Consider the following 17,080-nt stretch of genomic DNA (forward strand, 5'->3'; position numbering starts at 1 on the left):
GTCAGGACAGGAGGCTAAACTGTTCTGAAATAAGCCCCCAGGGACAACAGAGACTGTGGGAGTTCTCTCACCAACCTCCTTGCTGGCCTATGATGAAACAGGCTCAGTAGACTGTACTCCTGGCCCTAGGGAGAGAAGGGCTACGTGGAGGGTCACAGTGAGCCACTGAGGCTAGCACAAACCGCCTAGAAGCGCAGGACCCATGGGGGCAAGGTCAGAGCTCTGCCACGCTATGTATGTGTTCCTGAAACATGTTGTGAGGTTGAAAGCCCACAAGCAGCCTTTCAGGTACAACAGTAAAAAGGCCAAACAATGTTAATGGCTTATTGAGGAAATGCACACAAGTGCAAGGATTACCCCAGGGACTGTTTACAATAGAAACCTCTCAGAGCTAGCACTACATAATGGGAACTGTTTGTCCCAGGTCACAGCAAAGAACTTTCCAGCAAGTGGGAAGAAGATATAAAAGGGCCAGGGGACAAGGACATCATGATGGTACCTCACTCTCCCTTCAACAACACACTTGGAAACACCTGAGGAACAAAGACCGAACTGGGGGAAATGCTGGACCCAGGCTAAAGGGATTGCTTGCCTGTGTATGAAAACCTGGGAAACCCAAGCTTCAAAGCAAAGGCAGCGTGTGCCTTAAGAATCTGCCAGCCTATTTATCACTCAGGGTGAGAATCTGCTAATTCATATCCTACCTATCTAGTATGTGAAGCTCAGTTTGCAGTTTTGTTTATTTACTGGGTAATCTGTTTTGATCTATTTGCTGTCACTTAAAATCTATCTTTCTGTTGTTAATAAACTTGTTTTAATCAAAAACAGAGTGTGTTTGACTAAGGTGTCTGGGGAAAATCTCAGCTTGATTAGCACACGTGTGCATAGTCCTCTTCACATTGGGGGAGAGGCGGTCCAGGTATTAAACCCATATACTGGCCAGATTTGAGCAGGGCAGGACAGGACTGGTCTGGGTCCCAGGCTGGGAGGCTGGTGGTCAGAGAGCCTGCATGTGACTGCAGCTGGGTGTGTCCCTATCTGTGTGAATGATGGTGAAAGTGCAGGATTGGGGGGGCTTTGCAACTTGTCACAGCAGCACAGTGTGAGAGGGAGCCCAGGCTGGTGGGTCAGAGGGCTCAGTGGTACCCCAGTTCCAGGTGGCACCCTGGGGGGAACCTGTCACAGCCTCCTCCTCTTTCTATTCTGCTGGTGACTCAGTTTTCTGAGCCAGTGGGGTCTGCCGTTTCACACAGAGAAGGTCGGCTTTGTATGCATTGGACAAGTTCCAGATGTGACCGATCCTGACTTAGGCTTCAGAGAACCACTCTTTGTGTCTGGGCTCTGGGTCCCTGGATACTCTAATCCACAGACAGCACGGAATGGGCCCCTTCTTTCTCCAGCACTGAGCTAGGAAAGCCCCCTAGACCACCCACACTATCTCTCACGCTCCCTAAGTCAGTGCAGAATTCTTCCCTATAGTGCTTTTTCCAGGGCTTTAGCATGTTTAATCAGTGATGTCCCCTGCCCTAGCACAATGGTCCCACAGCCTGATACATCTCACTGCTCAGATATTTCCCCTACTATAATAATAATAATAGATATACCTATCTCCTAGAACTGGAAGGGACCTTGAAAGGTCATTGAGTCCAGCCCCCTGCCTTCACTAGCAGGACCAAGTACTGATTTTTGCCCCAGACTCCTAAGTGGCCCCTGCAAGGATTGAACTCACAACTCTGGGTTTAGCAGGCTAATGCTCAAACCACTGAGCTCTCCCTCCCAAAATTGAGTGTATCCAGCTACATTTTCATTCTCTTAATTCCTCTCACTCCATCATGCCTAGTCACCACCTATAACCCCTCAGTAATTCCTCATGTGTCCCAGGCATTGGGAGGAGTCCCCCTGGGGTGGAGGCACCAGGCGCCAAGATACAGGATCCATGCCCCTAAAGCGAGAGGGGAGAAGCCCATCCAAGCAGAAGGCAACAGGGAGAAGGCTTATGTCATGCCTCAGGGCTGGGGTTACACTGGTGCAACTTCCCTGCAGGAGGGAGGTGTGGGCAGAGCAGGACCAGCCACTGTCTGCAGGCTGTGACTGTGACGCCAACCCCAAGTGTTCAAAAATCATGAATCAGGCACCTAAAATAATGAAATTGGCTTCAAAATCATGAACTTTTAAAAATTCTTCATGCTGGGTTCTTTTTGACTGTGTTCTGGCTTCTGAGCATTGGGTCACGGTTTCCAGCTTTCCTCCACTACCACCAGGGCTAGACATTTTACTCCCCCCCGCCCCGCCCCGCCCATGAAAGCTGAGATTCTCGTGACTCCAGGAGCTGGGGTCTTAAGCATAACACATATCATGAGACTTGTAATACAGTCATGAGAGTGGGCAGCCCTGCTGTGAGCCAAGGCTGGGGACTTGCTTCATCAGTGCGCTGAGTAGTTTTCTTGTGACGTCCCATCTGCACCCCCCGGCATGTCATGTGGCACCCCTGCCAAATGGTGCAAGTTACAGTGCAGCCCCACCCACCCCTGCTCTCTCACCTGCTCACCACAGGGCCAGACTCTGCTCTCAGACAGGGAGAGGTGAACCCAGGCTGATCCCAGTCCGTGAGGCTGTTGGAAGTGAAAGCAGGACTGGCCCAATGTGTAACATGCAGCTCAGGGTCCTTGGCAGCCCATGTTGTCTCACTGACACGGTGCTGGATCGACACCGATTCTGCACACCCCCGCCCTGGATTTAGGGAGGAGCCTGTGCTGGGCAGGGTCAGAGGGGAGTTCAGCTGCCCCCAAATGGGCTCATTGAAAAAGGCAACTGGAACTTTTAACTGTCCAGCTTTTTGCTTGACTGAAACTAACCCAAAGGGGCCAGCGGGGGCAGGACAGAGTTTGGAACGTGCCTCTCCCCTGCACCCCTCTCTCCCAGCAGGTTCCCAGCAGGCCCTCAGCACCCAGAGGGTGCTCGCTGCTGCAGCAGGTCGGGAGGTCGTGTCTGTGGCTTTGCTGCCTCCTCTCTGCGCCGGGGCTTGGAGCAGGTGTGGGTAACTGCAGTCGCAGGAAGATGTTGCTCAGGTGTGGGTGGGGCTGGTGCTTCCCTGACACACTCCAGCAACCTGCTGCTGTTGGAGTGCAGGAGGAATGTGCCATGGGGAAAAGCACAGCCAAGACGCGCAGGCCTGGCCGCCTGCCCATTGCCCAGGGAGTTCCTATATAGAGAGAGGGAGATCAGCTCTCATTCTCTAGCCAGTGCTCAGCCGCGTGTGGAACCACTGCTCAGCAGCCCAGCCAGCCATTCGTGATTAGCGGCGACGGGTAAGTCAGCGTGCGTCGCTGCTGTCCCAGTGCTGTGCTCTCACACACAGCCGGGGGAGAGCCAGGCCTGGCGCGTGGGGGGATGGGGGCATTTCTGCGGGCAGAGTGGAGCTTCTGGGACACCCCCTTTGCTGGGGGTGCTGGCAACTAACTGCCCACGGGAACTAAGTGCCTCACTGCCATGGTGACACAGGCTGCTCTGTACATGGGAATGGGGTGGGGGGAAGCTGCAGTCTTGCTTCCCTGCGGCCATATACTCCTGAGCAGGCGTCTGTGGCATGATCAGCCTCCTGGACTGTGGTGTTGGGGGGGTCACTCACTGCACCCCAGAGTCGCCCGTCTCCTCTGAGCACTGCTGCAGGGAAGGGGCAGAGAGAGCTCCGTGACAGTACAAGGAAAAGGGCCCCTCACCTAGAACTGGAATGGCCAGCTCAGCACCCACTTGGGGCTGAATGTCACCATCTCAACAAGCCCCTCAGGCCCAGCGCTTTGGGCACCAGCAAGAACATGCAGCCAATGTTACTGAATGGGGGAGGTGGGGACAGGAGCGGCGCCAGGGTTTTTGCCACCCTAGGTGGCAGCGCTCCTCCTCTGAGCATTCGGCGGCGAGGGTCCTTCCGCTCCACATCCTCGGGGCACTTCGGCGGTGGGTCCCGGTGCGAGTGAAGGACCCGCCGCCGAATTTCCGCCAAAGACCCGGAGCGGAAGGACCCCCCCGCCGCCGAATTTCCACCAAGGGCGGAAAAATGCCACCCCCTAAATCCTGCCGCCCTAGGAAACTGCCTAGGATCGCCTAGTGGAAGTGCCAGCCCTGGATGGGGATTGTGCTGCTTTGGGTCCCCCTATCCCTAGTACCCCCAGCCTGGCCCCCAAGGACAGACTGCAGTCTAGTGAGAGCACAGCACAGGAGCAGAGACCTGAGCTGGTCTCCATGGAGTTGGCAGGAGACACTGGCTGTCATGCTCCAGTACCAGATCGGGGCTGGCTTATGCGCCCCAGATGTGTTCATCATTCGATTCTTTCTTTAAGGCTCTTGCAGGGATGGCTGAGGGGCCTTTAAATAAGGTATTTGATGCATGGTGCCACCTGGTGGCTGAACAGTATAATATAGTTTAGCGTTCTATCACTCTGGCCAGCTTGGAAGCGCCCTCAGCAGCTCCTTGTTCTTTGGCTGCAGCGGCGGTTCCAGGCACCGGCGCTTCAAGCGCGTGCCTGGGGTGGCACGCTGCGGGGGGCGACCTGCCGGTCCCTGTGAGGGCGGCAGTCAGGCAGCTGTCAGCGGCACGCCTGCTGGAGGGCCGCCGGTCCCGCCAAGCTGCCGAATCTGCGGGACCGGGGATCTCCTGACCTGCAGGCAAGCTGCCGAGGCAGCCTGCCTGCCGTGCTTGGGGCAGCGAAAAAGCTAGTGCAACCGCTGTTTGGCTGAAATGCCCGTGGTCCTGAGAGCCCCGTGTTTCCCCTCCTCTCCCTGCCCCTTTGTTATCATGACCGAGCTAGGGAGGGCATTTGCCCTGGCACTGCGCTGGGCCCAAGTGAAGTATATTTGCCCCTCCCGACGTGTGCCTACCCTGCCCGAGGCCCTGGCCTCTCTTGCCTGTGAATGCAGGAGACGATTTCCCAGGGGACGAGACAGTAGGCAGTTCAGATGTGCGAAGAGGCTTTGAGGGGGTTCTGCAGCCTCGTGCCATGTCTCTGGGGTCCTGGGCAGGCATGAGGGAGCCGTGAAGAATTTGTTCCCATGATGACTTACTAGTTTTCCTTTATTGACCGGTGGCAGATCCATTTGCGACTCATGGAGGGACAGGCTGGCAGCATATGCACAGGGTGACTCACTGCCTGTAGTCTGTAAATCTGCGGGGTGGGCCGATCTCTGTGTGCTCAGTGCCCACACCTCGGACCAGCTTTTCAGCAGTTCCCAGCGCCCGTATCCCCAACCCAGAATGCTGAGCTGTCCTGAGAAGCTGGCCCATGAAACAGCCAGAGCATGGGCCAAAACCAGGGCGACCAGCGACAGCCAGACCCCTCCCATGGTTCAGGAGGCGTCTTGCTTTCCACTATACTGATGGACCTGACTGGCTGCTTTCGGAGAGCCTCAGCAAAGGCCGTTTCCACTTCAAATTGTGCAACTTTTATGGTTGGGGGTTTTTTCCCTCAAATTTGAGGTGATATCGATGAGCCATTTTTGAGACTCTGATATTTCTGTTGACGGGACTCACAAGATACATGGTTTTTTAAATCACATTTTATTGAAACATGGCTTGTTTGGTCTAGGCATTTTGATTCCCTCAAAAGATGGGGCAGGGGCTAGTGAGCGGGACTATTTCTGAGCTGGGAAACGACCTATCTCAAAGGCTTTAATTGTTTGTCCTTCTTTTTTGTATTCTTAATAAAAAGTTAAAATACTGTTGAATGGTGCGTTTGCCATGAGCCTGAGCAGGCCAAGGGTCTCTGCACACCAAACCCCATGCCTTGTTCAAAACTGGTTATTGTTAAACAATAACTGGGTTGTGATAGCATCTTTGGCCCTTATATTCCATCTACATTAAAACAACAGTGTCCAGGACTGGGATAGCAGGGGACTGGGGTCTGGGACTGAGGGGCATCGGCAGAGCTGGGGGGGCAGGGCTGGGACTGAGGGGCGGGCAGAGCTGGGGGCAGGGCTGGGATAGCAGGGGGCTGTGGGCTGGGACTGAGGGGCGCCGGCAGAGCTGGGGGGCAGGGCTGGGACTGAGGGGCATTGACAGAGCTGGGGGGGCAGGGCTGGGATAGTGGGGGGCTGTGAGCTGGGACTGAGGGGCGCTGGCAGAGCTGGAGGCAGGGCTGGGATAGCAGGGGGCTGTGAGCAGGGACTGAGGGGCCCTGGCAGAGCTGGAGGCAGGGCTGGGATAGCCGGGGGCTGTGAGCTGGGACTGCGGGGCGCTGGCAGAGCGGGGGGGCAGGGCTGGGATAGCAGGGGGCTGTGGGCTGGGACTGAGGGGCGTCGGCAGAGCTGGGGGCAGGGCTGGGACTGAGGGGCACTGGCAGAGCTGGGGTGGGCAGGGCTGGGATAGCAGGGGGCTGTGTGCTGGGACTGAGGGGTGCTGGCAGAGCTGGGGCAGGGCTGGATAGCAGGGGTTGTGGGCTGGGACTGAGGGGCGCCGGCAGAGCTGGGGGGGCAGGGCTGGGATAGCAGGGGGCTGTGGGCTGGGACTGAGGGGCGCCGGCAGAGCTGGGGGGGCAGGGCTGGGATAGCAGGGGGTTGTGGGCTGGGACTGAGGGGCGCCGGCAGAGCTGGGGGGGCAGGGCTGGGACTGAGGGGCACTGACAGAGCTGGGGGGGGCAGGGCTGGGATAGCAGGGGGCTGTGGGCTGGGACTGAGGGGTGCCAGCAGAGCTGGAGGAAGCAGGGCTGGTATCCCAGGTTATATTTCCTCTGTTCCCCAGAGAGGAGGACGTGTGTCCCTGCTCTGCGGGGAGGAATAGCCAGAAGCATTCGTTTGACTCGCTGCTTGTGTTGTGTCTGTAGATCTCCTGCCTCTCCCAGGCACTGTGATGACCTTGTTCGATGGCTCCTTCCCCTTCTACCCCAACACCAGGACGCCTTTCCCCTTTAACACGACCTTGGTCCTGATCATCTCGGTGTTCCTCACCATGTTGGCCATGTTCATTCTCATCCTGCCTGGAATCCGGGGCAAAGGGGTAAGGGCCGGGGTTCAGTGGTGGGGGTGGGGGTGGGGGATGCCAGCTCCCCATACTAGACTAAAAGCAAGGGGGAGTTCTCCCCTTTCCTCCTGGCTGGTGGACTCAGAGCTCCGCCGCTGGGTACGTGGCACAGACTGATAGGCCATGATGGCACAGAACAGCTGACACTGTCTCTGGATGGGTGAACTCCCCTGGGGGCAGATGATATTGAACTTGTATGCTGGGGAGGCACTCTGGGGACTGCGGGGGGCGTGAGCGGCCATCTGGCCACTAGAATAACCCACTGAAGTGCTGAGGAGGCAGAGAGCCCTCCCCTCCCCCAAGGAGAGACAGCGACACACTCAGTGTGTATGAGACCCCAGGGGGACACATCACTTCCCCTGTAACCGAGTCGCTAGTCACCATCCAGGGAACTAGAGTGGCTATTGCAGCAACTCTGACCAGGGGAAATGCACTCTGGGCACTCCTCCTAATGAAAAGCAGCATGGAGGGGGCTAGCCTCGCCAAGGACACTGGGTCAGAAGCCTGCTTTCATGGACTCTTTAATGTCTGAGGTGTTATCTAGAGGTGGGCCCGGAGCCTGGACCTGGCTCCGACTCCCATATCTGGCCCCATCTCGTGGAGGTCTGGACCAACTGCCAGACTTGTGAGGCACAAAATATCCTTGCACCAGTCCTGCTTTCAGCGCCTGCCCAGCTCTAGTCTTGGTGGTATCTGTCCCACCATCCCACAGCTGATGTGTGAAACCCACCCACACAACCCCATAGAAACAAGGAGAATTTCAGTGAAGAAAGCCACACATCACATGCCACGACACCCCACGTCCTATCAGTTAATCTCCACACCTCCACAAGGAATGCACTGGCCTTGTAGCAACTGAAACCCCACCCAACACACCCCTGCCTCCATCTTCAAGCCAAACCCTCACTGTGACCTCAGACTGTCCCCAACACGGGGATAAAATACAATAGCCCTGGTCACGTGTGCTTATATTAGACCTGATTGACCAACAGGTTTCCCGTCTGGTGTCAGATTCCAATATGGTGACATGTTTTCTTCCTGAATTGGGACAAAATGTTGCAATGTTTAAACTTCTAGTGAATTGAAAAGTTCAGGAAAAGTTCCATTTGGGAACATGGAAACAGAACACTGCTACCTCATTTTCAACCTGCTGAAAGGTTTCACCTTTCAAAACATTTCAGAATGCTCCTTTGGCCTGTGAAACCGCAGTGCCTCAGGGTGTTGTAGGTCTGTGGCCCTCCGCCCCCATTTTCCCCTAGAGGCCCCACTCCACAGCTGGACTCCATCTCCCATGATGCACAGCTGTCTTTCCCTGTGAGGGAGCTGCCGCAGTGACTCGGGGGAGTTGCAGTTTCCTGTCCCATCTCAGTTTGTTTCAGACTCCACCACTCCCACTGCAGTGCCCTGGGGGCTCAGGAGTAGGGTGACCTGACATCCCGATATTATCAGGACCATCCTGATATTACGGGCTTTGTCTTATATACGCAATTATGCCCCCCCACGCCTCCAAAAATGTGTCCCGATTTTTCACACTTGTTATCTGGTCACCCTACTCAGGAGTGGGGCAGGTTCCAAAACACTGTGATTTGTTTCGGGTTGAGGTTTCTAACTGAACTCATTTGTTTTGATTTTCCCATTGGAAAATCCCTCTGAAATCAATCTTTTCCCACAGAAAGTGGTGATTTCAATGAAGCCCTGTTTTCGGAAGGAAAAATGTTTTGATCAGAAATTCCTGGCCAGCCCTGGCCTACAGGAACCATGAAGTTAATAGAACTTCTCTGGTTCTGCCATTGGCCTCTGTTGAGTTCACAGCCTGGATAGTGGAATGTGGCTGGCTCCTGATCTGTCCTGTCCTCCCTACAGAGGTTCTTCTGGCTCCTGAGAGTGGTCACCAGCCTCTTCATTGGAGCAGTGATTCTCAGTGAGTACTTGCTGCCACGCCCCGGTTCCCTGTAGTCATCTGCCCCTTCAGGCAGGGAGGCTGGAACAAAGCGGGAAATAGCAAGAAGCCCTCCCCAGTAGAGAGGCGAGGAAGAGCAAAGGTTGATGAGGATCAAGGAAGGGGGGGTGTCCCATTGAGTACTCCGTGGGGAAAGAAGACGACTCGATCCCTTTTTTGACTAACATTCCGAGGCGCTGGCTTCAACAGTGCAGTTAGCGAGCAGAGGAATGGCTGGCCCTGCTAGGATAATTTATTTGCAACAAGTCATTCAAGCAGCTCTCCTCTGGGGGTCATCTCCCGGCACTGACAGAACACACAGCCCACTGCCACCGGACAGCTGCTGGGGGCCCCTAGTCACGAATGTGTCTACATCACAAACACTCGCACTTCAGCGGGACCCTCTGTTGCACCTCGTCAGAGAGGCCTGGGCTGATAGGTGTGCTGAGAGTTGCCACCACCTCCTGACTGCAGCCTTTCTAGGGGCAAGGGTGGGGAAGGTGCGCGGGGGGGGGTGTCTGATCTATGGGTACCGAGGGAATTGCAGTCCCTTGGGATAGCGATCCAGCCCTTTCCCCTTGGGCTCAGTGAGATCCCTTTCAGGCATGCAGGGCTGCAGTGCCCTGGCATCCCAGCAGCACGGTGCCATCCGCCTGGTGGCATCAGGGAAAGGGCAGCTCTCAGAGACGAGACCGCTGACATTCAGTGAGTGGAGATGCTGAAGCCAGAGGCACGGACTCCATGGGTGCTCCAGGGCTCAAGCACCCATAGAAAAAATAGGGGGTGCTCAGCACCTACCAGCCACAGCTGTTTGGTGGGGCCACCGATCAGCTGTTCAGCAGCTGGCAGGGGGCGCTCAGGGAGTGGCGGGGGGCCTTGGGGTAGGGGGTGGAGTGGGAGCGGGAAGAGATGGAGCAAGGGCAGGAAGAGGTGGAGTCAGGATGGGGCCTCTGGGGCGGGGCCTCGGGGCAGAGCAGGGGTACAGCACTCACTGGGAAAAATAAAAGTCAGCGCCTGTGCTGGGACGGATGTGCAGGATTCAATCATACTTGCACAGAAGCTGTGAGCGGTGACCAGGCCACCGCCAGCGCTGGGTGCTGTACATCTCAAAGTAAATAAACCCTTCGGGGCTGGCTGCCAGCGCTTGACCTCTGCATGTGACCGACAGGCTCCTTTGCCCTACGCTGCAGAACGGGTCATTCACACAGAGGCCAGAAAGTGAAATCCCGCCCAGAGGTGAGCTGAGGTCGTGCATTTGTCATTCAGGCTCCCCGGCAATGCTCTGGGGCTCAAGGGCACCACAGAGGCCAGATGGCTTTGCTCATGTTCACCCGAAGCCCCATCCCCCCAAAACCAGTGCCCCATGCAAACGAGCCTCCCCACAAATTCCACTGCCCCTGCAAGCAGCCCAGCTCCCCCCATGCCCATGCAGAACCCAGTGCCCGCCCCCAGCCTAGCGGCCCCTGGCCTGCTCTTTGCTGAGGGGACGGGGGACCAAGTGCCTTTGCCCCCCTCACCAGAGGCCACCACTGATGGTGTGTCTTCCGCTGGGATGTGAGGCTCTCCATACTGGGGCTAGGACGGGCAGGACACACCGTGGCCTTCGGTTCAGCTGAGCAGGACAGTCATGGAGATCACGCTGAGATGGGGCTGTGCTCTGACTGCCCCACGCAGACCCTGCTGTCATGCTGTGGAAGGTATCTAGTTGGCCCGCCCACATGGTCTACATGGCGCAGTTACAGGGCAGCCTTATGTTAGAGCACTCTTGGTGCACACCCCTCTGATGTACAGGCGCTTGGCTGCTGCTATGGAGACAAGGAGTTTGTCCCTCGATCTTTGTGCACAGTCAATGGCTGGTTCAGTAGCACAGGGGCTATGTCTGATTACTGCCATGTTCACAGGTGTTAACTTCACCAGGGACTGGGAGATTGGCCGGGTGATGGTGAACACCTCCTACAAATCCTTCAGCCGCGCCATAGTGAACGCAGAAATTGGCCTGCATATCGGCTTGGCAGGGGTCAACATCACGCTAGTGGGTGAGTCCAGGTCTTTGAGTCAAGTGCGAGTAGGAGGGGGAGGCACTGGGGTCTTTCAGCTCTCCCGGGGCAGACTGGCAGGACAGAGGGGAGGTAAGATCAGCAAAAGTGCCCTGCCCTTGGGTGACTGAGCGCTCTTCCCAGCTCCCCTTCCCCATGTGCTCGGTCTCCTTGATCTTCTGCAGAACAGAAACACGTCTCTTTCCTGCAGGGAACCCAGTGAATCAGATCAGTGAAACCATCAACTACAACGAACATTTTGCCTGGCACTTGGGAGCAGACTACACCTGCATCTACGCGCACAGCCTGGCGAAGGGGCTGCCCAGCCCCATCCTGTATGTGGCAGAGAAGTTTAGCCAGCACAGCCCGTGTGGCGTGCACAGCCAGTATAGGATCTCCGGCCACTATACCTCTGTCACTCTGTGGTAAGGCCCAGCAAGACGCCGCGCCTTGGGAGAACCGTCCACAAAGGAAGGGGCTCCTCTTGGGTAGAAGGTCAAAGAACTTCAGTGGGTATTCACCCACTTCATCCTGACAAAGGGGGTATTCACCTACGAAAGCTTATGCTCCAATACGTCTGTTAGTCTATAAGGTGCCACAGGACTCTTTGTTGCTTTTTAAAGAACTTCAGTAGCTTCCTGAGATGCACAGTGTGCAGCTCAATGTAGCATCATACTGGGACTGATTTCATTGGCCATAAACCATCCTTAGGAAATGACTGTCCAAGGTTTGAATAGCATCTGACAGGTTGCTCCACTGATGAGCGGTCTGCAGAGTTATCTAGATGCTCTTAGCACTGAGCTAAGGTTTACTTAGCTGGGTTCATGACCTGCTGCCATGCCAGCTCAGAAGCTAAGCAAGGCCAGTAATTGGGTGACAAGAACCCCTCTGAGATGCTCCAGAAATTGCTGGTTCTGTAGCTGGTACTCTTCGTTCTCAGTCAGTGACGATTCAGTGCATCACTTAGGGGATAGGTGGAGGTGCCAATCCTGGAGGAGACACAGCCAAGGCCCTGGCCACCCATGGTCAGTTATGGTTACATGGCATTTTTGCAGAACTAGGGATGTTAGGTCTCATCCCAGCCAAACTCCGCCTCTGGTAATTGCATTCTGCCTCCCAAAAGCCCTCCTGCAGCGTCAGTGGGGTACCATGTTCTTTGTCACTCCCTGGCCCAAACTGCTGTAGGGTCTTGCTTTAGAACGGTGGGGGTCATCTCCCAAGAAGTGTTTATCAATATCCAGAGCACCCCCTGGCAATGCCGCTGTGGGGGGCCTGGCATCACAGAGCAGGTGTGTCCCTTGATAATGCCATCTGGCATGGGTAGTTAGGAAATTCTGTATGCACACGTCCCATGCAGGGCTGGCTCCAGCTTTTTTGCCTCCCCAAGCGGTGAAGAGAAAAAAAAAAAGCCACGATCGGCGGCACTTCGGCGGCTGCTCTACCGCCGCTGCTTCATTCTTTGGTGGCAATTTGGCAGCAGAGGGACTGAGGGACCTGCTGCCAAATTGCCCCCGAAGACCTGGACTTGCCACCTCCTTCCATGGGCCGCCCCAAGCACCAGCTTGCTGCGCTGGTGCCTGGAGCCGGCCCTGGTCCCATGGATTCCGAGGCCTCTCAAAGGGAGATGTTCCCCTAGTTGAGGAGTGAAGAGGCGCATGTGTCCTGTGAGCACTGGGACCCCTACACTTGCACACTTAGCCCAGTTCTCACTGCACACTATCACCGTCCCTAGTCCTCCCTGTTGCCAAGGAGAAAGTGGTTTCAAGGGCAAGTGTGTCCAACTGGGCTCCTCTAACAAAGTCATCCCTGGAATTCAGTAGCATTACACCGGGGCTGAGCTCAGCCGGAAGTGCCTCTCGGGCGAGGTGTGAGGTTGGGTTCAGTGCAGAGGCCATGGGATCTGTGGGCCTTGCTCTCTGTAGCCCTTTATACCAGTGCAAAGGATGACGACCGCAGGGGCAGGTGATGAGGATGCTGCCCACTAGGGGTCGGAGAGAAGGGCTAGGGAGCAGCCCAAAGCAGGTCAGTGTAAAAGCGAGGGACGGCCTCTCCTTTCAACCCCACTGCTCTCTCGCAGGTTGGCCTTCTGCACCTGGCTGATTTCCAACATGCTCTTCTCCATGCCAGTCCTGCTGTATGGAAGCTACATGATCCTGCTCACAGCAGCGCTGCTGATCTGCTCATTGCTCTTCTTCTCTGTTGCGAGGAACTCCCCAATGTGCACCATCCGGTTTGGTCCAGCCTCCTTGCAGACTGTCTATGGGGCATCCTTCTGGCTCACGCTAGCAACAGGTCAGTGGGCTGCTCCTTGGAGTGAACTTAGGTTTTCCTTTTATTCAGTGCTACTGTGTGACCTAGCAACACAGAGAAGGAGACAGGTGGGACCAAAGGCCACCAGCTCCCACCACGCCGCACTTGGCCCCAGGAAACTGATGGTGTGGGATGCTTCCACCTGATTCCACAAGGGAAAACTGGCTCAGAGCTCCAGGGAAACATTGCCCAGGACTCTAAAAGCCCCTTGAGAAAGTTCTTTCTGGACCCCAAATGCAGTATTACATTAGCCATGAGGAAGGAGAGGTCCCTGGGCTGTGATTCTGGAGAGATGGGTCAGAGCAACATTGCAGCTCATGGGCCCCCTAGGGCCTTGGATTTGATTAAATGCCTAGTCAGACAAATTAGAGGTTTCTAATCAGACAGCAAATTTCTGCTTCTCCTTGGGGTGGGTAATCCCATTTACCTGAATCCCTCCCCACCGTTGGGATACCAGCAGTGCTTAATTTGTACCAAAAGAGGTGCCAGGGCTCAAGCGGTTGGGTGCTGGAGCTCCAGTAATTTTGTTACTTTCATAACTGATGCGGCAAGCCCAGAGGGGCCGGAGCTGTGAACTGCCAAGCCCAGAAGTGCTGGGGCTCTGAACTGCCAAACCTAGAGGTACTGGGGGCTCAACCCTGGCAAGCCCTGGCACAAGTTAAGCCCTGGATAACAGTGCAAGAGGAAAAGCATTGGAAATTCATGCCCATCATGGAAAGAGTTAGTGTATTTTCAAAGAAGGCATTCACCAGTACAGTATGAGCAAGTGACTACAAGGTTTGGCGTATTCAACTCTGCTAATATTGGAGCAGTAAATCTAGGACTGGTTTGATACATTTATTAAAGATCTGGAAAAAGAACTGAGCAGCGAGGTAGTAAAATTGGCAGATGACCCAAAAATATTGAGGATGGGCAAAATCGGAGAAGAGCGTGAGGAATTTTAGAAAGAGCTAACCAAGCTACATGATTGGGGGGTATATAATGGCAGATGGCATTCAGTGCTGTTGAATGTAATGTCATGCACATTGGAAACAGCAGTTTTAGCTATTCAGACTTACTAGTGGGTTCTAAATTATCTGTAACTACTGAGGAAAGGGGCAAGGCTCACTGGAGACAGCTCAGTGATGTCCTGCTCAGTGTGCAACAATAGCAGCAATCTGCAAAGCGAACAAGATGTTAATGCGCACAAGGAACAAGATGGATAATACGGAGGATACTGTGTTATATAAAGCGGTAGCAATCTGCATGGAACTTGAAGGGTGCAGCAAAGTTGCAGGAGGGAAGGGAATGGAAGAGGAACCAGGCCGTCGATCAGTGTGCATATGGCTGGAATGCTAGATGCTGTTGCAGCAGCTCTGTAAATAGTTCTCTCCATAGAGATGCGGTTTAGTTTTTCAAGCACAGAGTTCTGTCTTGTTATGACATGCGACAGGGAGGCCTCCCCTGGGATACTATAGTCCAGGGGTCCCCAACGCGGTGCCTGCGAGCGCCATGGCACCCGCAGGGGCATCTAAATGAGCCCGCGTCCTGGCCGGCGGCGGAGCATCCGCCGAAATGCTGCCGAATTTCTGCGGCGTTTTGGCGGCGACGCCTCTCGATGATGCCACTTGCCACCGACAAGTGACGACATCGAGAGGCGTCGCCGCCAAAATGCCGCCGAAATTCGGCGGCATTTCGGCGGGTGCTCCACCACCGCCACGGTCCTTCATCTGGCGCCCGCCAGATGAAAAGGTTGGGGGCCACTGCTATAGTCCATTCTGCTCACCATGTCCCAAATCATGGACTGCACCGTCAGAGCAGAGTGGCGCCAAAGCCTGTGTAGTTGGCCATGAGGCTCAGCCAAGCACAGGGAGCCCTCTGGTGGCACAGAAGTAGTATGGTGCAGGAAAGGTCCAGATATGCAGCCTGTAACTAGTCCCGCCGTGTTGTGTTGCAGGGCTGCTGTGCTTCCTGCTGGGGCTGGGCATGATCGTCCTGAATTCTGTGCAGCCTGAGAAGCTGAAGCTGGTCTTTAATCTGAGTAAGGAAGGGAGAGAGGAAGAGGAAGAGGAGGGGCCTGTCCAGCGATCCCTGAGAGACAAAGCAAGCTCCTCTGAGCAGGACATGCTCCTGGCGCCCCTGAGCGAGCATTGCAAAGTGATGGTTACTCAGCTGTAGGGAATCCCTGCTGGGTTCCCGCCATTCCCCTGCCTGCCTGGCGGAGCTGAGCCAAGATGGGAAGGTGGTAGCAGCCTGTGCCCGGACTGGGTGAGGGCGTTCTTGTGGCCTGTCCACCATTAACTGCCCCCCTCTGCACAGCTCTGCACAGCCACACGAGGCATGTAGGCATGGCCCGAACAAGCCTGGGGCCCATCTAGCCTCAAGCTGCTCCCAGCGACGGCCAGCTCTTCCCCCCGAGTGGTTGTGCATTGTGTAGGACCCAGCCATGTATCTGAGCAGCTAATGTGCATTGCCTTCCAGTAGCCAAGCCTGAATTCCACTGGCCATCCCCCAGCTTCCCTAGGTCCCTTAGTCTTGCCTAAGCTCAATAGTTGTTGCCATTGCTCCCTTCCTCTCCTAGATCATTTGGGAAGGTATTAAACAACACAGCCCTGGTATGTCACCCTGGGCAGCCACCTGCTGTTACCTAAAAACCGGTCATTTATTCCTCGTTTTTCTTTCGTTTCTCTCGGGTACGGCTGCACAGCACCTGCAGGGGTAATTCCCAGTGCGGGCAGACAGACCCCAGCTAGCTCGGCTGGAGCTAGTACCTAAAAATAGCAGCAAGGCTGTGGGATGCTAGCCACACGAGAATTACCCAGGGGTCGGGGGGCTTGTACTCGGGTGGCCACACTGCTATTTCTAGGTGCTCCCTTGAGCATAGCTAGTGCATGTATATCTGCCCACACTGCGAATTACACCTCCCTGCTGCTGTGTAGACGTACCCGGGTCAATTTCTGATCCCAGGCAGGAATTCTTCCCCTCTCCCTCCAGTACTACTTAGTTTCCTTACAAGCTTCTTGCAAGGGCCTTTATGGAAGGAGTTTTGAAAGTCCAAATCAATACAATCAGGGAGCGCGCCATTTGGTCATGCTTTCTGGGGTGGTCAAAGTGTGCCAGAAGACTGCAGAGACATGATTGTCCTTCCTTGGCACCAAGCTGGTTCATCCCTCACCTAGCGCCCATCTAGATGCTTTATCACTCTCTCTGCAAAGGTTGTTTCACACTGTTCCCCTGGACCTAGGTGCTGACTCCATGGGTGCTCCATAGAAAAAAAATAGTGGGTGCTCAGCTAGTGGGAGGGAAGAGGCAGGGTGGGGGCTTGGGGGAAGGGGTAGGGTGGGGATGGGGTCTGGGGCGTAGTGGGGATCAAGTACCTCCTGGAAACTCATAAAGATGGCGTCTATCCCCTGGCACTGTAATAAGGCTCCCTGAGGATCCCCCAGCCTGACAGGACCAGAGCTGATTTCAGTGAGCTCTTTCAAAACTCTTGGATGGATGCCACTTTCCTCAGGTCCCACTGAGGAATATACTAAGAAACTGCACCATCTACTCAGGACACTCCCTACACTAACACAGGAACAAATCAACATACCCTTAGAGCCCTGATCAGGGTTATTCTATCTACTACCCAAGATCCACAAACCTGGAAATCCTGGCCACCCCATCATCTCTGGAATTGGCACTCTCACTGAAGGACTATCCAGATATGTGGACTCTCTACTCAGACTCTACGCCACCAGCACTCCCAGCTATCTCCATAACACCACTGATTTCTGGAGAAAACTACAATATGTTGGTGATCTT

General features: G+C 55.2%; 1 protein-coding gene across 1 annotated transcript; it reads left to right on the forward strand.

Annotated features, from left to right (window-relative positions):
• The first annotated feature begins 3,249 nt into the window (after positions 1-3,249).
• LOC120373861 (dual oxidase maturation factor 1-like) lies at positions 3,250-15,451 on the forward strand. The gene is made up of 7 exons (XM_039492862.1): positions 3,250-3,308; positions 6,813-6,985; positions 8,873-8,930; positions 10,850-10,984; positions 11,196-11,409; positions 13,062-13,276; positions 15,231-15,451. The coding sequence occupies exons 2-7, from the start codon at positions 6,839-6,841 to the stop codon at positions 15,449-15,451; spliced, it is 990 nt and encodes a 329-aa protein (XP_039348796.1). The 5' UTR covers positions 3,250-3,308; positions 6,813-6,838.
• Positions 15,452-17,080: the final 1,629 nt, after the last annotated feature.

This window comes from Mauremys reevesii, linkage group 10 (genome assembly GCF_016161935.1).
Source record: "Mauremys reevesii isolate NIE-2019 linkage group 10, ASM1616193v1, whole genome shotgun sequence".
Taxonomy (NCBI): domain Eukaryota; kingdom Metazoa; phylum Chordata; order Testudines; family Geoemydidae; genus Mauremys; species Mauremys reevesii.